This window comes from Mandrillus leucophaeus, unplaced genomic scaffold (genome assembly GCF_000951045.1).
Source record: "Mandrillus leucophaeus isolate KB7577 unplaced genomic scaffold, Mleu.le_1.0 Scaffold552, whole genome shotgun sequence".
In the NCBI taxonomy this organism is placed as follows: Eukaryota; Metazoa; Chordata; class Mammalia; order Primates; family Cercopithecidae; genus Mandrillus; species Mandrillus leucophaeus.
Genome location: NW_012105942.1, coordinates 995,913 through 1,018,280, shown reverse-complemented (window position 1 = coordinate 1,018,280; position 22,368 = coordinate 995,913). Strand labels below are relative to the sequence as shown.

Here is a 22,368-nt window from a genome sequence, read left to right as displayed (position 1 = left end):
ATCATAATCATCTTTGTTTTTCTCCATGACATGAATCTGCCATCGGTTAATTTGGGTTTCCGTTGTTTTTATTTATTCATATATTTTTGTTTTCCCTCGTCCATCTTTTTTTGTACAGAGTTCACATGAGACTCTGAATATAGTGGAGGAGAAGAAGCGGGCAGAGGTTGGGAAAGACGAAAGAGTAATCACAGAAGAAATGAATGGTAAAGAGATATCACCTGGGAGTGGTCCTGGGGAGATTCGTAAGGTGGAGCCTGTGACACAAAAAGACTCCACCTCCCTGTCTTCTGAGAGCAGCAGCAGCAGCAGTGAGAGTGAGGAGGAAGACGTGGGAGAGTACCGTCCCCACCACCGAGTGACCGAGGGCACCATCAGGGAGGAACAGGAGTTTGAAGAAGAGGTGGAGGAAGAACCCCGCCCAGCAGCCAAGGTAGTAGAGAGGGAGGAAGCAGTGCCCGAAGCCAGCCCAGTCACACAAGCAGGTGCCAGTGTAATCACAGTAGAAACAGTGATCCAGGAAAATGTAGGTGCCCAAAAGATACCTGGAGAGAAGAGTGTACACGAAGGCGCTCTTAAGCAAGACATGGGAGAAGAAGCAGAGGAAGAGCCACAGAAAGTTAACGGAGAGGTGTCCCATGTTGACATTGATGTTTTGCCACAAATTATTTGTTGTTCAGAGGTAAATGGGAGTTCCAGGTGGGAGCCAAACTCTAGAGCTGCTTCTCAGGTGGGGAACTCCTGCCTTTCTTCTCCTGTCCTCCCAGTTCTTCAGCTTTTTTCAACAAGAATCTCATTTTTCTCTCTCACGGGAGGAAGGGGGAAAGCACTGCTTTGTGGATTTTCTGCCAGCTCAGTTCATGGGTTCCAGCTTCTCTGCTGCCACTGGACACCTGTAGGGTAAACTTTCCTACAAGCACCACATCAATTTTTCCTTCCCTTTTCACATTTAAATTTTTCTTTGCATGTTTTGGGTGTTTCCAACTGTTTTGTCTTTAGTTGCACTGCTTCCTCACACTAAATGCCTTTTTTTCCCCCTTTTGGTTTAATTAGAAAAATGTATATGTAATGTTGAAAAAAAAATGTTCAGTGCTGAGTGCGTGTGCCCCTGATGTCATGATTGGGTTTGACTTCTTGGCTCATTCTTTTACTCTTCAACTTCAGAGTTTTAGAAATGACAGCAGGCTCTGATTACCGTGGTTCTCTGAATGCAGTATCCAGCAGTGATGAGAATGTTATTTCTTGAATGCCACTGTGATTTCTATTGTGGGATTCCAGGGGTTGTGTGGTTTTGTTAAGAGCCTTTCTTTCCTTCCAGGCAGCCAGAGGCTAGGCTATTTGATAGGAGGATATCCTCTCTTCTCATTCTGTCCTAATGCCAATTCTGGAATATTTGCCAGATGATTATATGTTTTGTGGATTATCTATACATTAGATATGAATCTTTTTCTTTTCTCTTCAAAGAAGAGAACTTTTCAGACTTTTCTTAGATTAAGCCTTGGTCACTAGGTGCAGTGTCTCTCATTTGGGAGTTAGGCTGAGGGAGGGTTTATTTCCTTGGCAATATTTCTTGATTTTAATATTAAATGCCCACAGTACAGAGATTTACTTTGTTCTCTTCGATGGGATGGAAAATGTTGAAGTGACTTTGTCTTAAAATAACCAAGTGGATTTTAACCATGTTACTTTTAAACTTCTGTTTCACTTTAGAGAAGATTTTTCAAGAGTCTTTGAACACTTTGAACTATTCCGTATTTAACATATTGTTACTCCTCTTGAAATAATTATGCCTGTTGAGAATGTTCTCTCAAAGAAAGTACTGCAGTATTTTGGTAGTAATATAGTCTGGTGTTGCATTAATATTAAACATGCATACCCGGCAGGCTACAACGTTAATAAGCCGTTGAATATTTCCTTTAATGTTTTAAATTGTTCGAAGCATTGGTGTAACATTGATGGAGTAATTTTAGATAGAGCATTGTAACTTAGGTAATACAGAGGAAACACTGCAAGTTTTAGACAAGTATAATTGAAAACAGTAATACTTGAAGACATCCTTTCTGAAAATGGTGTGTCTGTTAACAATAAGGCAGAAAAGGCATTGTGGGCAGAAGAACAAATCTTAGCCTACCTAGCTGGCATGCCAGTTAAAAGCAGTGAGCCTTCACACAAACTATGTGGTCCTTTAAACTATGATAAAAATAGAGACAGGTCACTTCACATAGTTCATTCTATTTTCTTTTCAATTTATTGTTACTGGCCCAAAGCCAAGGAGAGAGAGAGAGCGTGTGTGTGTGTGTGTGTGTGTATGTGTGTGACTATACACTAGGCTTGACATATAAGTAGTTTGGGACCATCTTAAAGAGTAACATAGTAAAGGAAGCCGTCATGTCAACTTATTTTTCATGTATGTGTATATACACATACACACATTCATATGTATGTACATATCTGTGTACACATGTATGTATGTGTACATATGATATATTTGAAGGAAAATGTTTCTTTTATTTCTTTTGTTTGTTTTAGATTGTTTGTTTTTGCTCTTTTGTGCATGAGTGTGTGTTTGGATATGTTTCTTACAATTATTTGTGAAGGTTCCATTAAACACTTTTACTTTATTACCTCTAGAATTTATTTTTCCCTTCCTTTTCCACCTCAGCCACCAGTGGTAAAAACAGAGATGGTAACAATTTCTGATGCCTCACAAAGGACAGAAATCTCCACCAAGGAAGTCCCCATTGTCCAAACTGAGACCAAAACCATCACATATGAGTCTCCACAGGTACAAAAGCTCTAGACTTGGACTGTTCAAGCTCTTTTTTCACTTAGTGTGGCTGTGTTTTCATTCTTTCTTCTCTTAGTTTACATGTTTCTGGCTTTGATGTAGCTTTTTGGATCTCTACTTTGTAACTGTGCTTCAACAACATAATTTGCTGTGTTTCTCTCTTAGAGTGAGACAAAGAGCTGCAATTAAATTGGTAACCCAGTAATTATAGGGGAACTGTATATATCATTATTTAGGACAGACAGTGTCAGTCTTGTTCATATTATTGAAAGCCATTTCTGGGTTGACATATCCAAGAATGTTTGTGCACACTTAGGAAACAAATTGTCTTGCAAAGTTTAGCTGATATAATTCATCAATTAATAATTGGATCTAATTGTGGATGTGATTTAGGCTTCTTTCCCTCTGTAACTCCATGAAGATCAACGCAATCAACTCATTCTTACTTGTAATAACACACACACACACACACACACACACCCCTGTGTTTCTCTTTCATGTGGAATTATTTTCTAAAGACCCTATGTAGTCATTCATATGTGAATGATGATACCATGTGTCTAAATAATTATCAGATCTGTGTGTTTGATGTTAGGTTTTCACACGTTGGTTCTGTAAAGTTTTAGAATAAGCATTAAGATGTTTAAGCTTCAGAATAACAAAAAAAAAAAAAAAGAGAAAGCATCATTTCAAAATAGAATATAAAATAAACATTTTCTCCACTGAGAAGATGAACCTTCTGTGGTAGAATTGTATCATGGTGGAGGATGTCAGGTTCTTGACCTCTCAGAGTATTTTTTAAAAGGTTTAATGCATGCATGTGTGAATCTTGTCTGAAAATTATTTTGGGTATGGCATCCCTGTGTGTGCATTGATCCCACATAAGCACAACAGGTTTCTTATGAACGGCTGCGGCGGGGGAGCAATAGTCATGTGTCTGTATTGTGGTAAGTTGCCAGAATGAAGAAATACAGGTGCATGACCCAAGTTTGAAAGAAGTTTCCTCTTACAGTCAGAAAGGCTCTGGACCGTCCAGTTATTTCCTTGTGTCAGTGACAGGAAACAGAAGGCAAATATGTTTCGTGATCTTAACATAAACTATTAGGCTATTAATTTGCTTCATTGTTTCCCCTTGGAAACTCTAAAATCTTCTGCATCTTTCAATATCAAAGCAAACAAGTTAAAATCTATTTTAACATATGTATGGGATTTATATATATGTAGAGAGCACATGTGTATGTGTAATATTGAAATATTTGCCTATATATATGCTCACAACATACAAACTATTACAGGAACAATGTAGTTGATAAAAACAATCTGCTAGAGGTAAGCAGATAACCAAATCATGCAGGTTCAGTCTGTCCTAGTCAGGTTCTGTTGCTTGGTAATCTGATAAAATGTTTATCTATTTTTACCCACCTGTGCTTAAAAAACAACAAACTCAGTGCTTCTGGTCACTGTGGAAACTTCTCTGCCTGGCTCTCTAGTTTAATTTTCTAGCTTCTGCAAATGTCCTTCAGATAAATTCTGTCATAATTCCCTTGTAGCTTTCAGTCCCACCTCCTATGTCCATTCTCCTCTCTTTTCTCCACTCACACAGTTGAGTTTGCTTCTCCATGTGCACCTAGTCTTTTGCCTCTACTTGGTTTTAAATACCAACTGCTCTCGTGGACGGTAAATTACCACTGCAAACACGCAAACCACATAGATTTTAAAAGATGCATATTCGATGGGGTGGGGTCTTCTCTGACAACATAATGGAAGTTAAGCATTACTTTGTATTTTTCCCCCAACTATCCAAAGATTGATGGCGGGGCTGGTGGTGATTCGGGCACGTTACTGACTGCACAAACCATCACATCTGAGTCGGTGTCAACAACGACAACCACACACATCACTAAGGTAAAACAATGCAGGGGATCATATGGAGAGGATGGTACATTACAGACAGAATCTTTTCTGAATTGTTTCTCTGTTCCTATACACACTTCCAAGTAAGATACAGACAGTGCCAGTGGAATAAAAATGCCTTGGTTTAAAGTATCCAAGAAATTGGGCTCCGTTGACAAATGCATTCAAACCAAATTGCAATTTTGTAAAGTACAAGGGGGTAAAAATATGTTATGAATAACTGTATGTGAGATAGCTACAAAAGCATAAATAATTTAATAAAATTTATAATTTATAAAAACAAACTTGTGCTTCTACTTTTATTAAACCAGCCTTCCTGACTAGCGAGTGAATGAAGGCCATCATTCAGAATTTTCAGCAAGTTGTTCAGATAATGTTGAATTTCCCTCATTTAAGATTGCTAGTATGCTGATTTGGGGCATTCCCCCTCCCTCCCTGCATAATTCTCTAAATGTTTAGCACTGGGTGACCAGTGTTCCCTGGATCAGCAGCATCAGCTTCACCCGGAGCATTGTTAGAAGTATAAATAGCATGGCCCCTCTCCAGTCCTGCTGAAACCTTGGAAGTGTCTTAAGAAGCTTCCAGGTGATTCTGATGCATGCTGAAGTCATCAGATTGCTAACTCCAGCCTTGTTTTCCATTATTTCCTTCCGCTTCAGTTTTTTACTTTGGATAAATGTCTAAAGGTCTTAAAGGTATCCCTTGTGCCCTTCCCAATCCATGTTTCCACGACAATTTAAAAAACAGCAAAAGTAATTTGTAAATTTTAAAATGCCACATAAATGCAAGGTACCGTTGGTGCTCACTTTAAAGCATATCCAGTTATTAAGCCTAGTGATAAGCCTTGTTTCTTACAGTAAAATGCCGTCATTTGTGACTGAGAGTATACATTTATCACAGTTTTAAAGGTTGGATGTGTGCTTTCCCAGGACAGTGTGGTATTTGCTTATTGACTATTTAGAAGGTCACAGCCAGATGATCTCCTCAGCCTCATCCAGTGTGCCTCAGGCACTCTCAGCTTGCAGGGAGCCCATAACACTGTGAGGCAGTTCCCCCAGGAGCTCCCTTCTCCAGCCTGGTCCTCAGCCTTTGTCCAGCCATGTGCCATGTCCACGTGCACGACTACTTATGCAGGGTGTCATCAAATCAAACATTCAACAAAAATCTCACCCATATCTTAAACCAAAGCAAATCCTTTTTAAAATTATTGCACCAAATGAAAAGAACAAAATCAGCAACTGAATTTGTATGCTCAGAATCCGTCAGTCAAAACCATCACATCATACGGAAGTCTTCTGTGATGGGGAAAAAAATATATATCACATCAAACAATTTATCAAACCGAAAACAGATACCTAAATTCTTACAATTTCTTGTAATTCTGCAGATAACTGATTTCTCCCTACTCTCGTTTTTAAAAATTGGCCAGCTAGGAATAAAGAAACTGGGGAAATTATAACAGAATGCCCTAAAGGAGCTACTTGGATTAAATAATATCTGTCCTATTTTAAGTGAGATTAAGATGGGACAGATGCCATCTTGAATATTGGTAAATTAGTTTTAAGGTTGCTCTCAGTTGAGGGATACTTGTGGATGCTATAACTTTAGTAATAGGATTCTCTGTTGAGCTTAAAAATAAAGCTCAGAGTGTTTCTAGAATATCAATCTTCCGCTGCTTGGTGTGTGTGTGGCCTTACGATGATCAACAGGTCTAGGTGGACTCCATCTCTGTTTGCTCTGTGTAAACGTGCTTTAGTGATTGCTGTTTTTTCTTCTTCTCATTTATGACCTTTAGACTGTAAAAGGTGGAATTTCTGAAACAAGAATTGAGAAACGCATTGTGATCACAGGAGATGCAGATATTGATCATGACCAGGTAAATAATTTAAGTTATAGTTCTGGAAATGACCATGTTTGTTTTCTAAGTTTCACATGTGTCATCATGTCGCATACCTGTGTCAACCTCTTCTCCCAGTACCTAGTAGATGAAGTCCACCTCCTAAGCAGGACGGAAAGACACAGCCTGGACACAAGCTTTCCTACCTCTGGGTCAGCATAAAACACAGATTTCTCTTTATTTCCCACTGGCTTTACGTGCACTTTTGGGTCGAAGTAATCTGGAGGATTTCTGGAAAACATTAGATTCATGTGGGCCTGGTTTAAAGGCAAGTGATCAAATATTTTAAAATGAATGGCAGTTCAATGCACTGGCTTCCAAAAAATGAAGAAAGCCACTAAGCTTGACCTATGCCTACTTTTAGGAACTTTTCAAGTATGTTTATGGCATTAGAAAAGTTAAGCTATTTACTTCCAGGTATTTTCTTCTATTGCAATTATTGGAGGAGGGGAGGTAATATAAGGTTTCTTACAAGGTGAAAATTTACATTGAATCTGAAAATTTTTTAAAAGAATCATGCCTCCATTCTAATGTTAAATTTGGCGGCATGCGTGGCTTTGAGCAGGTGATGAATGGAACTGCTGGGGACTTTGAGAGCAGTTTTAATTTTAGACTGCAGTCCCAAGTGATGCTGAGAATTTTTTTAAAAGTGATTTTAACTCAGCTTTAAAGGAGACCAAGCTGTTTTCCTTTTATAACAACTTGAAGAAAAGGAAAAGAAATATTCAGTTGACATCTCAGCTGGGAAGTAGGAGCTAACGATAGTTACACAGCTTTGGACACAATACTGAGCTCAGGAAAGAACATTTTAGAGAACAGAATTCGTCACTTGAGAAAGGCTGCCTATATGTGATCAGAGATAAATGGATTTTTTCATGCCTAAGAAGAAAATTACTCCCAATTTTTTTGACTTTGTAAGCATGATTTGACTTACATATTCGTAATGTGCTGTTAAATTTTTCTTAAGAGTTATTAGATGTTAAAAGGTTGCCTTGACTCTGGATTTTGGCATAGGACTGGAGATTCCTAGAGAGTATTAGTACACTTGTCTGCTTACCGTGGGAAAATGAGTGACTTATGTGGAATCAAGCCTCCAGTTTTCCAGAGGGGGTTTATTCTACCGTCCACTGGAGCAGTCTTGAGTTTCGCCTGACCTGAAATTGGAGCAAACCTGCTGCTTTCTCTCTGGGACTTTTCTCAATAAGCACTCATTGAATTCCTAGAATATGTGAGGCACAAGCCCGCATACTTTGGCATGGTGGAAAGTGCAAACTAGGGTCTTCTCCCAGCCGTTGTTTCTTCTACCCCCTCTCCCCACTGAACCTAGGCCCTTTACACACTTTAAAATGCCACCTTTCCAGTACTTAGGTTTTACTTATGTGTATTCTTTTGCCTTTTATAACAAAAGGCAAAATAATTTTGTTATAAAAGGCAAAAGAATATTTTGGCCTGTTTTATCAAAAAATTCAAATCTAGATAGTATTGCTTCTGAAAGACAAATATTAAAAACACAATCTGAAATACAAGTGCCAAAATAACACGTACACCTAACTCTTTAAAAACCATGATGACTCTGCAGCCTTAATTGCTGTTGCTACAAGGACGGGAATCTCCTTTTTTGTATATGATGTCATGTTTCAGCCCTTTCTAAAACTGAGGTCAGATATCCAAATGAAGAGAACAGAAATTTCGCCTTTTTATGTTTGTGAGATACCATAAACTTTTATTATTATTATTTTTTTTTGGAGATGGAGTCTCCCTCTGGTGCCTAGGCTGGAGTGCAATGGCACGATCTCAGCTCACTGCAGCCTCTGCCTCCTGGGTTCAAGTGATTGTCCTGCCTCAACCTCCTGAGTAACTGAGACTATAGGCACGCACCACCACGCCCGGCTAATTTTTGTATTTTTAGTGGAGATGAGGTTTCACCATGTTGGCCAGGCTGGTCTTGAACTCCTGACCTCAGGTGATCCACCCACCTCGGCCTCCCAAAGTGCTGGGATTACAGGTGTGAGCCACCACATCTGGCCAACATTTTTGAGTAAATGTGACTGTGGCTTTCGGTATGCTTGTCACCAGAAGCTGTTGTGGGTTTACTTTCTCCTTAGAGTCTGTAATGAGATGACAGAGCTACTTAAAATTAAATGATGAAATCACTTTCCTGTCAAAATCCGATGTTGATCATATAGGGACCTTCATAACATTGACATTTTTTTCATTTCCTTGCCTACATTAAAAGGAATCTTAAGGCCAGGCGCAGTGGCTCTCACCTGTAATCTCAGCACTTTGGGAGGCCAAGGCGGGCAGATCACGAGGTCAGGAGATGGAGACCATCCTGGCTAACACGGTGAAACCCCGTCTCTACTAAAAACAAAAAAAAATGCCAGGCGAGGTGGCGGCGCCTGTGGTCCCAGCTACTCGGGAGGCTGAGGCAGGAGGATGGCGGGAACCCGGGAGGCAGAGCTTACAGTGAGCCGAGATCGCACCACTGCACTCCAGCCTGGGTGACAGACCGAGACTCTGTCTTAAAAAAAAAAAAGGAATCTTAAAATGGAAGGACACTTTCACTGGGCCAGACAGAAAACAAGAAATCTTTTTTGTGTTGGCAAATCAAAGAGGCATGCTTTTATAGAAACTTGCTTTGCAGATTCTTCACCCTGTGCTGGTCGTGACACTTTAGCTCCATACCAGGGAGGGGTAATCTACACTGCAGTTGCTCTTCAGAGTGTGTTTCTTTCTAAGAAGTAATTTCTCAATTTGGCAATAAGATGTGATGTTTTCTCGTAATCCTTATTATTGCCATAATGACATTTTACAGTATTTTATTTTGTGTGCCGATATTATGGAATGAAAGGAGTTTTAACAAAGTGATTTTGATTGTGTTTCAAGATGACTGTAGCAGTTTTTGCTTTTCCCAACCTTTTTGTGAATTAAGAGGGTGTTTCATATATGTTGCCTTCCCTTGGGCATCATCTACATTTTCTCTTTAACAATTGCCCTGGTTTATTGTAGGCAGATCTTGGTAGACCAGATACTCAAAAGTGTTTGACCATTTGTCTGTAGCTACACTTGGCTTCCATCAGAGCTTGTCCTTGTCTTTGACTTTTCCCGGTGTGTACTGCACAAACCAAAATGTAGTAAATGGGTTGGATCATTCCAATCTCCTTCTCTCTGAAGACACACACACACACACACACACACACAAAAAATGTAGAACTACACCCCTGTGCTTCCTCTCCCTTCCCTTTTCCCATTCCAGTCAACACGCTGAAAAGCTTCCCTGCCCTTCCCTGGAACTAGATACCTGCTCCTGCTCCCGCTCCACGCTAGCCCTCCAGCCATTCACTCTCCCTCCTTGACAAACACTTCTGCTACTGCTCAGATTGGAGGCTGGTTCCGTGTCTCATTTCTCTCTCGTCACAACACAGGTAGTTCACAAGCATTTCTTCCCTGGTGGAAATTTAAGCACCCTCAAGTGTCTTCCAAGTTTCTGTGCAAAAGTTTTGTGGTATAAAAATGATGTCTTTTTTTTTTTGCTGATAGCTTTACTTTTTTTTTTTTTCAATGAAACGAGGCTTAGGGTTTCTGCTTGGTGTCCTTACAGCTGACAGAAACTATCATGCAAACAAGAAATGCAGTTATCCCCTTAGGCAGGTGACAGCAAAAGAAAAATTGCACGGCTTTTTTTCAAATGCGGTTTCCTTATGAGATATGGTATTCTCTGTCCTAGTAAAATTTTCTCTTTGTTTTAGCATTCTTTCCTAGACTTTTCTTTTTTTGAGACAAAGTCTTACTCTGTTGCCCAGGCAGGAGTGCAGTGGCACAATCTTGGCTCACTGCAGCCTCCACCTCCCGATTCAGGCAATTCTCCTGCTTCAGCCACCCAAGCTGGGATTACAGGCGTGTGCCAGCCAAGCCTGGTGTTTTTAGTAGAAACTGGGTTTCACCATGTTGACCAGGCTGGTTTCGAACTTCTGGCCTCAAGTGATCCGCCCACCTCGGCGTCCCAAAGTGCTGGGATTACAGGCCTGAGCCACTGCACCTGGCCTTTAGAATTCTTTCCTAGACTCTGAGGGTTGTTCTCTGGTGTTTTGTTTTTTCACCCATGCTTTTAAAAACAAAATGAGTAATAATTAAGAAAGGCATTTACCTCCTCTGAAAAATAGGATCTTTCCATTGTGCTGCAATACTTTTATAGTTTACTTTCTGATAAAATGCAGAGAAACTTTGCTTTCTTACCACGTGGTCCAAGGAAGGAACCACGAACCACTGGAGTCAGTCCTCTGCGTCCTCCCTGCTCCTGTCCTACTGCTCACAGGCTGGATGGCCTTGAGAAACCCATTAATCTTTGTGCCTGCAGTTTTGTCAACTATCAAATAGGGACCTGTATTTTATAACCTGATTAGTCAGTCTCTGTTCTTTAGCTTTGCTAATTGGATGTTGTTGCTACTGCTCTTTAGTTCTGTGTCTTAGAGGTTTATAGACATCTTTCCTGCAGTCGTTTAGTTCAGCAAACATTTTAGTTCAAACAATTACCGAGAGCCTAAGAGGATAAAGATGAGGAAGGCCTGGTCCTGTGCCTTGCGGTTTCAGGCAATTGGGTGATAGCTAGTATCACCTGAATGTCTAGATCAGGCACTATGCTTTACAGCATTACTTCAGTTCACACAGAAAACCTTAAAATGATCGTTACAACTCAGCATTGGTCTCGGGTTACATACAGGTAAGAACACTAAACTCCAAAGAACTGTTTTCTGCAAATCTCACAGTGAGTATAATAAGCCTGGGATTCAAAGCCAACATGTTTCCTCCACGTGTCATTGTTTGAAAGTGGACTGGAGAATGGGGAGATTTAGGAAATGAGAAGTAGTCTATAAAATGACAGTGAGCCCATTTCAAAAATTCCTGCTTCCTCAAATAAAGAAGTGAGTGCCTCTTGGCTTGAGGTTGGGTCCGAGGTGATCAGTGTGCGTATGTTTTGCCATCGTGAGGTGGAGGCTGTTCCCCAGCTCACATCCGTTCTCTGTCCTGACCCTGGCAGGCACTGGCTCAGGCGATCAGGGAAGCCAGAGAGCAGCACCCTGACATGTCGGTCACAAGAGTGGTGGTACACAAAGAAACAGAGTTGGCGGAGGAAGGGGAAGATTAAGTAAGGTAAGAGAGCCCTCATTGTCTGTGGCCTTTCTAGTGACTGCTTTATACTCCTGAACTTGTGAAAGGATGTGAAATGAAAGTTCATATTAGTGTCTCCTTCGTATAGTACATTTGACCTTCTAGACTGTTATCCCCAAGTGTATCAGCTCAAGTGCATACAATCTCTGCATGTGATGTCAATAACTCTGATTTATTGAGGGGCTGCTAATGATTGACATTCATATATTGCTTTACTAGCTATCAAGCACATTAGTATAAGTTACATTAATTAATGTTCACAGTGACCCTTTCAGAAAGATGCTATTACCCTTCTTTGGATGAGAGATTTTTATTGTAGGAGGGATAAGAGGGAGATGAGTTAATTCCACCCATCTCTACTGAAAATACAAAAATTAGATGGGCATGTTGGTGCACGCCTGTAATCCCATACTTGGGAGGCAGGAGAGTCATTTCAACCTGGGAGGCAGAAGTTGCAGTGAGCCAACATTGCACCACTGAACTCTAGCCTGGGCAACAGAAGTGAGACTCCATCTCAAAAAAAAAGAAAAAGGATACATCTGAGAATGAACCAGATGAACCAGAAAGGAGAAGATTTATTTGACTATGTAAAAATGGAAATAAATACTTCAGTTAAGCAAATAGAAACAAAACCAAAGGATAAATAAATGATTAAGTTTAATGTGTTTGGCAGAGAAAGGAATAGTATCCTGAATATATTAAGAACTCTACTGTGTCATTAAGAAAATTTAAACACTTTTGTAGAAAAATGGGCAGAGAATTAAATGAGTAAACCATGTGCAAAGTAAAAGAATAAACAAAAAATGTCCAGCTTCACTATTACTTAAATCAGTGCAAATTAAAAATTTAGTGGACAGGTTTTCACCTATAAATTTGGCAAAACTTATGTTTTTAATAGTGTTGGGAAGGCTGTAGGAAATATATACTGCTGTATAAATTAGTAATATTTTAGGGAGGACAATTTGATGCAAAATAATCTACATTAAACATGTCTACCATTAAACTACTTATAAGAATTTATCTTAAATAATCAGAAATATATACAAATATTCACCTGCAAGGGTATTTATCACATTTTAATACTTACATTTGTATAAATGTAAATTTGCTAGTATTAGTAAAAGGGGAAAGATTTATACACTCTGAAGAGAAACCAGAGTATTATGTTTGCTAGTATTAGCAAAAAAAAAAATTGAAATAATCTAAATGGTCAAGAGTAGGGGCTTAGTTGATACATTATTCTGTTTCCATGTGATAACTAACTCTTAATGAAATGGGTGTTTATAATTATCTATTAGGGCTTTAAGAAGCAGGTCTTATCACACAATAACACATAGTAAGATTACTTTCTGTTGTTAAAATAATCTGTATGTTGAACAGTCAATAGATAGGTAACCCACAGGAATGGCTGGGTCACAGGATATTTTCTGCCTTGGGTGGCATGGCCACCTGCTGTTGCATCCACTAGGAGGCGAGGATTCCTACCATTTTACAGCTGTCTCTCTGACTTTTGAATTTTTGCTAGTTTGGTGAATATGTACTTATGTGTAGCTGTGATTATAATTCCCATTTTCTTCATTAATGTCTTTTCATATGGTTATTAGCCATTCATGTTTTCTCTTCTATGAAAATATAGATGGCCAAAAAATTCAAAACCTTAAATGCTTGTTCACCTCTCTTGCCTGCTTTTGCTTTCATTCTTTCTTTCATTGTTAATTGATTATTGATACATTCTACATACTGATCCTTTGTCGATTTTATATGTTGCAAATATCTTCAGGCTTTTGGTTTGTCTTTCATTATTAAAATAGTTGAATATGGTTAATATTATTGAATTTTTGTATTTTTTAGTAGAGACGGGGTTTCACCATGTTGGCCAGGCTGATCTCGAACTCCTGACTTCAAGTGATCTGCTCCCCTTGGAGTGCTGGGTTTACAAGCGTGAACCACCGTGCCCGGCCCCCTAATGGTGTTTTTTTTATTATTTATTTATTATTATTATTATTTTCGAGACAGAGTCTCCCTCTGTCGCCCAGGCTGGAGTGCAGTGGCGTGATCTCGACCCACTGCAACCTCCACCTCCCGGGTTCAAGCAGTTCTCCTGCTTCAGCCTCCTGAGTAGCTGGGACTACAGGTGCCCACCACCACACCTAGCTCCTAATGCTTTTAAATAGGGAAGGCTGAAAGCATTCTTACTTAAGAGTCAGAAGACTGAAGGCTACATTTTCATCTTGCCAGATATCAAACTATATTGACATTAGGCAAGTCAGTGCTATGATCTGCCTTTCCTAACTCATAGGACTTATTCTAAGGATATAATAGGATAATAAATGAGAAAAGTGACTGTTTTAAAAACATAAGGTAATAGCACTGGGTATTTTTGCCTCTGAGTTTTATCAATCAGACACTTCTTAATCAGGAATACTGGGCAAAAATTGGTGACACTCTAAGCATTACCAGCAACTCTACCTTCACTTGTGGCATTTTAATAAGTTTTTAAATGAGTTCATTACATCACTTATTCCTAGCACTTTATATTCATTTTTACAATGGACACACAGACACACACACAGCTTTTGAAGTTTGCCCATCTCAGAGGCTAACTTTTATGAGAAGCCTTGTTAAACAGATTTAGGAAGTTAAAGTATAAACTTACATATAAGGTGAATAAACTAGATACATTTGGAAAGATTCATTCATGCATTCAAAAAATATTTAATGAGTGCCCAAATGTGGTAGGGTAAGGCTGGGTAATGATTCCATGGTAGACAAAGCAAACATGGCCCCCCTCCTTGGCGGAGACGATGTGCTCCAGGAAGGTAGGTGTTAATATTAACAAATGAACAAAATGTAAATGTGATCAGCCCTCTGAAGGAAATAAAATGCTATGAGAGAACAAAATAGGAGACTTGAACTATTATAAATTTAACCAATTACTTGAGAAACAAAGTTTGAGTTTAAATCTGAAGGACGACTAGGAATGACCTCAGTGTCTCAAAGTCATTTTGGCATCTCCACCCCCAACTGGCTGCAGCTTGCTCTTAAAAAATTTCCTTTGCTGGTGACTGTCAGATCTGGGAAGAGTGTGTTTTCACTGCTTCAGCTACTGTCTGGCTGCCCTGCCAGGATCCCACAGAGGCAGCAGGTGGGCCGAGGCAAAGAGCACGATCAGGACAATATCTGAATGTCAAAAAAGAGGGGGCACTGTCTGCAATGTATCTGCTCCATCTCCCTTTTTCAGGCACATAAAGCTCTCCTCCTGACCTGGTCTCGCCCTTCGGAGTAACTCTGAGCTTTTGATCAAGTGTTGAAAGTAGGGGGAGGGGAGAGCAAACAGAAAGATGGTAAAAGAACAACCTGCAGAGGACGAACCTCCGAAGTCCACCTTTCTCAGCAGGTGGCGCCCAGCTGTGAGGCAGAGAGGAGCTAAATGCAAACTCCGTTAAAAAGAAAACACACTTCAGATGAGGACTTCACTAAATCTTTGTAACTTTTTAATGTCCTTTCAAGGACTACTCTCTCCTGCCGGCTTAGCCCAAATGCATACTTATGAGCCCTCACACGGATGGAAAATATTGCTGACCTTATCACCACTGCAATGGTATTCCCAAACAGTCCCGATCAAGAGGAAGAAGGGTTCCAAGCTTGGTGGTGTGATCTGTGTGGTCTCAGAAAGAATTAGCCACAGGAGAGGGAGCTCTCCCAACCCAGACTTCACAGGAGCCTCTCTGACTCTTAGAGTAATAATTAATGTAAGGTAAAAAAGTGAATGAAGCCTCCTGTTCATCCAAAAACAGTGAGCACCTGAAGGATGAAATGACAGAGGAGTGGCTGCTCATCCTTTCGCTCATCCGTTCATTTATTTGTTCATTGCATAAATATGTACGGAATGCCCACTGGGTATCGTCTGCTGTTTTCCCATGGAAATATCAAATCTGCGCTTCAGACAATAAATCAGTGGTAGCAGAAGAATTTCAAGTTTTGTGATATATTCTGAACCTCATGTGATGGGAACAAGAAGGAGAGACCTCTAAATCAGAATAGGGCATCAGAGATGTTTCACTTAAGCTTTGTGCTGAGTAGGAGTTAGTTCTATGAAAAAGGAGTAAAGGGGGCCATTTCAGGCAGGATTGGGAGCACTGAACCTGACACTCCAAGAACAGTGCAAAGTCAGATGTAGCTGGATTGTGGGATACTTGCAGGAGAGTGATGAAGATGTGGGAGGAAGGAGGCAGAAGCCCAGTGTTAAGGAGTCTTCTAAGAAGCTGAGGAGGCTAAACTATCCTGAAAGTGATGGGGTTGCTCCTCCTGGGTTTGAGAGACGGTAAGGAGGTAACTTACCTTCTTTGTGACTTGTTGACGTTCAGCATGAGGCTATGGAAGTTAGTGCATTGGGAAGATGGGAGCAGAGGAGAATCACACATCATATTTAGGTTTTTGGCTTGGGCAGGGAGTTGATGTTGGCACCTATAATTTGAATCATGCAATACATGAGTTTTGTCTTTTGCATGTCATGGCCATATTAATATGGCTGGTTTTCTTTGCTTGGCTACCGTAAAGCAAAGGTGTGTTTTTTGTTCTGCAGTACTGCCAGAGAGACCAACTGTCATAGGAATTCTGGAGGAAACTTAGAAGTGAATCTGTAAGGCCCCATCTTGTAACATGACATGATTAATTGGAAGTTTCCTGGATCATCTGCATGTTAAGAGGGAGCATAGGATAGCAGACTTGCTGGATTCAAATCTAATTCCTAGTTGTTTGACCTTGGCTGGTCTCATCCCTTTGTCCCAGAGCTGTCATCTGTAAACTGGGGATGATAATAGAAGCAGAAGGGCTTGTTTCCAAGGCAGGTTGTTAAGAATTTTTATAACTTACAAGGTCGGCCATGAATGAACCCTTTTCGCTCTTAAGAGTCCAATAAAAATGAAAATTTTCTATCCCAGAGATAATGAGTTTGAGATACATGTGAAATGCAGAAATGGCACATTCAGAAGCACAAGAGCTTTGAGAGTGCAACAGGCTTCTGAGCAGGAGAGAGATTTGTGAGTCCCCTGAATGAATTGTGTACTGATGAAGCCTGTGTTTTGAGCTGTATTATCCAGGGCTAGCTCAGAGTTGAGGTCTGGGGAACAGAGGCCATAAAGGAGGAGGAGCCAAGAGGCAGAAAGGAAACAGGGAAATGGGGGAGGTGACACAAGTTGCAAGGCAGGATAACTTCAAGAAGGAGAGAGTAACCAAGTATTAAATATGTCAGAAAAACCAAATGAGCATGTTTTTGGGAACTGGTGAACAGAGGTCAGCCTGGAGGCTTTGTCAGAGCTGTTTCAGTGTGGTAGTAGGGAGAGAGCTCTGTAACAGGTTGAAAACACATGAAAACATATTAAGTTGAAAACCCAGTAACAGGACCTTTTGCTCTTCCATCAGCTCTGCCTGCCTTCATCTGAGAAGATGAAGAACATTAGGTGTCATGGAGCCATTGGAGCCAGTGCTGTGATTATTAAAAACAGGGTCAATTCACCATTCCCTGGAACCTCTTAGACCCTGCATCCCCCCTTTAACCTGCAATGAATACTTCTAAATTAGTCGTGTTGTTTTTTCCACTGTTGTGGGTACATGAATGCCAATTTCTAAACAAAACAATCTTGTGTTTGTTTCAAAGTCGGGGTGATATGCAGGGTTTCAAAACATGAACTCATAAGCCAAACAGGAAATTAACATTAGCTGCCTAGCTGACTTGATGAGAGAAAAGAACCCTGTTGGCTGAACTGAGCTCTAGCTAATCATGAGCCACTCATTTACATGTGGGCTCTGATGAGTGTCACCCCTGACCTTCAAAGAGAACAAACCTATTGACTTTCAGATAACTATTTCAGTTCTGCAGGCATATCAAGTGTGTTGCATTTTTATTTTATTCTGTTAGCCTAGTTGTGCTAATCTCATACCTAAAATTAGCATCTTATTACTGCTTTATTTTCAATATAGATTAATCACACCTCAAATGAGGACTGACTTCTTCTGCATAGAAATAAAAAGCCAGTTTTGGTTTAGTGAGTTTTAGGCATAGCCAGTTTTCACTCTGAAATGCTGTGGAATGTTCTCATTTAACATTGCTAAATCTACCAGGTGTTATCCATGAGTCAGTTACAATCTATTTGAACTCCCCCCACACAAGAGGTGCTGGGTGCCACTGCTCTAATGTGTACATTAAGACCAGGCAGTAGTCACTAATTCCCCAAGGCTTGCTCTTGGACATAACCATTACTGACTATTTTTCAAATGAAGCTATCTTTATTGTTTTTTCTGGTAATAAAAGAGAGGTTGTAACTTTTTTAAAAGGGAGAGACAGTAGAAAATGTAAGTGATCCATAAGTCCCATGCTCCCAGAGATAGAGAATTTCTTTCCAATGTGTATGTGTATGCTTATCAATATACACACATACAGACATTCACATCCACACAGCCCCCTCTTTCTATGTAGGCTGATATTGTGATTCTTGGTTTTTCCTCCACTTAATAGTACACTATAGTTGTTGGTCCTTGTCGTTACCTCATCATTTTTCAGCAGCTGTTGAATGGATGAGTGATGGTTTACTTAACCCCTATTAATGGACATTTAAATTACCCCTCAGTTTTCACAATTATTACACAGCTTCAAAGATTATACTTGTTTGTACATTTTTGTATGTTGATCTCATTGTTTCTCCAGGGCAAATATGTTCAAAAGTGGAGTTGGTATGCCACGAAGATTGTTTTTTGTTTTTGTTTTTTTGAGATAGAGTTTCACTCTTGTCGCCCAGACTGGAGTGCAGTGGCACGATCTTGGTTCACTGTAACTTTCCCCTCCCAGGTTCAAGCGATTCTCCTACCTCAGCCTCCTGAGTAGCTGGGATTACAGGCGTGTGCTACCACGCCCAGCTAAGTTTTGTATTTTTAGTAGAGACGGGGTTTCCCTATGTTGGCCAGGCAGGTCTCGAACTCCTGACTCACCTCAGGTGATCCACCCACCTTGGCCTCCCAAAGTGCTGGGATTACAAGCATAAGCCACCACTGCTGGCCCACCAAGGGTTTTTGACATATTACCAAATTGTCTTCCTTAGTGGTTCTGCAAACATAGACTGCCACTAGCAGTTTGTGAGCATATGTTTCCCCACAGCCTTGGCAACAACTAAACATTATTAAACATTAAAAAAAACAGCTTTGCTAGTCTGATCAGGAAAGAGCATTTTTTTCTCCCTTGTTTAAACTGTGAGGAAAGAACCTTCTTTGATTGTATTTTTTCAGTGCTAGTGAAGTTGGAATACGTGCATGCATATGCTACACACAGGCACGGACACACACACATAATTCGCATTTCTTTTGGTTGCCAGTTTGTGTCCTTTGTCCTTTTCCCTATTCAGGTGTCTGTTTTTTTCTCTTATAGAGATTAGTTGAATGGATGCCTGATGGTTTACTCAGATAATCCCTACTAATGGGCATTTAAATTATCCCTAGTTTTCACAGTTATCACACAGCCTAGTAATTTGAAAAGATGAGTAACTATGCTACATTTCCCCCTCAATTTAAAAAATTATTATTAAGGATTAAAAATGTCACCAAAAGTGGGGAGAGGGGCAAGACAGAACTGACTGCTTAGAGACAAGCAAGCCGTATCCACAGTTTCGTTTTTTGTTTTGGCCTAAATGGTGTACCTTAGAATTTGAATCAATTATTAATGCTTAAAAATTAGAAGATACTCAGCAATTTTAGAAAAATCCGAAGCCCTGATGACATTGAGCCTGCTCTCCCTGTGGTTACACTGCTGGCGCTTCATAGGCGTGGCCAGCGTCAGTCTGGGAGGAGCTCTCTAAGTCACCACAGTGCTACTGCCTGTCATATCCTGTCTTCATATTGAGGCCCTTGCGGCCCAGTCTCCTTGTGCATATATATTACCCATCTGGCCTCTGACTGTGTTGGGGTGGTGGCTATGACTTTGTTACCCTGTCCTAGGCTGTGTTTAAGAGTCTGGAAATGTAAAGAATATTTAATGTTAAACTGCCTGTAGAGCATCTTCGTGTCTCTCCTTCAACCTTTTTTTAATAAGGAAATAGGATCTTAGACATTAACGTAACTGCCACAGGTCACCTGTGCTAAGTAGAGGTTCATTTATCTCAAGGCTTTTCTGTTAGATATCCCAGGTAGCAATTGTTTAAACATGTAAATTTTGTGGGTGGCATCAGAAGGGAGTTTTGCTCTGGCAACTAATTAACAAGTTTATGTGTGTGTGTGTTGTTGTAAAGATACTCCTGTCCTTATGAGGATTACAGTCCAAGGACATACTGATGCTTTCTTGCATCAAAATAGTTGAGTTAGCATTAGGGCACATGTGAGTCTGGACCTGCTCTGTCCGGTATGGTAGCCAATACCTGCTTGTGGCTATTGAGCACTTGAAATGTGGCTAGTTCAAATTGAGATGTGTTTTAACTATGATAGTTACTGGATTTCAGACATGAGAAAAAAGTAAATTATTTCTAATTTTTAAGTGAATTATTGAAATAATTTGGATATATTGGGTTTAATAACTACATTAAAATTAAATATACATGTTCCTTTTTATTTTTTGAAATGTGCTTCTAGAAAGTTTACATTCATTGCTTACAGTATATTTCTCTTGGACAGTGCTGATCTGTGGAGGGTAAGGGGGTGAAGTGAGAGGAAAACCTTAAACTAACATGGCACGATGCAGTTTAGATTGTGTGTGTGTGTGTGTGTGTGTGTGTGTGTGTGTGAGTGACAGAGAGAGAGAGAGAGAGACTGTTAGGGAGCAGGGAATAGTGTTTAAAGATATCTTTATTTAACTTTGAGGAAAAGGATTTTTTTCCCATGCTCCCTCAGATAAAAAGTGAGAAAGTTGGGTCTATAAATTTCTTTTGATTCCCACTAACCTTCCTTTTTCTAAAAGACGAAAGCTTGTTAGTATTTTTAAGCTCTTATTTGATGCTACAGAGAAATGTTTTCTCATTGCTACCCAACTTATGAACCTAAGGGTGACAAAAGCTCAGCTCTAATAGAGTATACTGAGTGGAGCCTGACCATATTCATTTGTTTTTTAAAAGAAGCTTTAAGATTTTATAGAATGCTTTTATATCAAATTCCCAAAAGATTTGACCTAGCAGAGTGAACCAGAAGACCTTAACAGCTTTAGGGCCAGCTCTGCTACTCTTAGAAACTTGTGTTAGGGCTTCAGTGATTTGAGGAAACCAGGTTTTTAAAGAAGTAAGAGTCCTCGTGGGATATCATAGATACGGTTAATCAACAAAGAGAACAGAAAAAAGAACCTGATGTTTTTCCGCTTAAACAAGAAAATTGGCAGATGAGAGTAATGGTAAACATGGAAATTAGTAAAGACATAATGCAATTCTGTTGTTTTTTCTTCCCCCGTTTCCTCAAGCTCTTATTCTTTAGTCTTATGTTACAAATTAGTCCCTGGTACTTTCACTTCTGGATTCATTAATCTATATTACGAGTCCGTTATGTTCGAGGGACTATTATAGTTGTGTGTGAGAGAGGAACGCATAGGAACATGCATAATGTTCAGGGCACAAAAATAGTATGTTTGAAGAGAAGCCTAGATAAAGGGCTGTGAAAGTGGACAGGAGAAATGCTTCTGATGGGCCAACCAAGACAAAACTCTCCAGAAAGGTTACTGGAAAGCTCCTCTGTGCAAAGCCCCAAGGGCAGTCTGGATGGTTGGAGATTGGGGAGGGAGGAAAGAGCACGTGGGAAAACCATGGGAAGGATATTGGGAAAAGCAAACCTCCATTGGTTATGTGCAGAGTTCTCAGCACAGCTGGAAATATTTGTTCCAGGCAAATTGCAGACAGTCTTACATGTCATGTCCTTTAGTAATATGAATTTATCAGTAGTGTGTATGATTGACTGAAAAGCTACTAGATTAGATGAAGTAACCTGTAAAGACACCAAGATACTGGTTCAGACAGTTAGTAGTGGCGAGACTGACCTGGACATCTCTAAGAGTAAGATTGAATTTAACTTGGAAACAAAACCAGGAATAAAATATCATATAGGAACATCATAGGAACATCTATAAAAATTAAATCCAGTATTTTTTCCCTTTTCAGTCAGATAGAGCTCAGCATCTGTATTACTCTTTGAAGTAAAGTTATTTTAGCACATAGGCCTTTGAGAGTAATACAGTTCATTCAGAGGACACAGGGCTCAGGAAGGTCAGCCCAGTCCCGAAAGGCCTGAAGATGGGACTTGGGCCTTAAAGGACCCACAGAAGAGCCTCCTGAGAAGGTGGGGACTCCAAACAGCGTGAGCATGTTCCAGCAAACCAGGAGAAGCAAAAGCATTTTGCTGAATTATTTGTAGAACAGATACTGTGCTTCATTTGACTGCAGAGAATAACACTGGATTTAATTTCTCCCTCTACTCAGCAGATACACAAATATCTGTGACAGAGGAAAATGGCAGTAGATTAGTGATAGCAGATTGGGTGTAAGCAGTTCTCAAACTTAATGGTCTCAGGACCACTTTATACACCTCAAAATCATTGAAGAGCCCGAAGGGATTTTGCTCATGTGAATATCGAAATTTGTCA

At 40.0% G+C, this 22,368-nt stretch overlaps 1 protein-coding gene across 2 annotated transcripts in view; it reads left to right on the top strand.

The window, feature by feature from the left end:
* LOC105552377 (band 4.1-like protein 2) overlaps positions 1–22,368 on the top strand; it is a 179,187-nt gene that overhangs the window by 149,881 nt on the left and 6,938 nt on the right. The window contains exons 17-21 of one of the 2 annotated variants that reach the window (XM_011998023.1): positions 119–682; positions 2,663–2,785; positions 4,595–4,693; positions 6,498–6,578; positions 11,638–11,750. In XM_011998023.1, the coding sequence (XP_011853413.1) occupies positions 119–682; positions 2,663–2,785; positions 4,595–4,693; positions 6,498–6,578; positions 11,638–11,745 (975 nt within the window). In that variant the 3' untranslated portion in view covers positions 11,746–11,750. The remainder of the gene's footprint in view (positions 1–118; positions 683–2,662; positions 2,786–4,594; positions 4,694–6,497; positions 6,579–11,637; positions 11,751–22,368) is intronic. The other variant, XM_011998024.1, reaches the window with a different exon arrangement.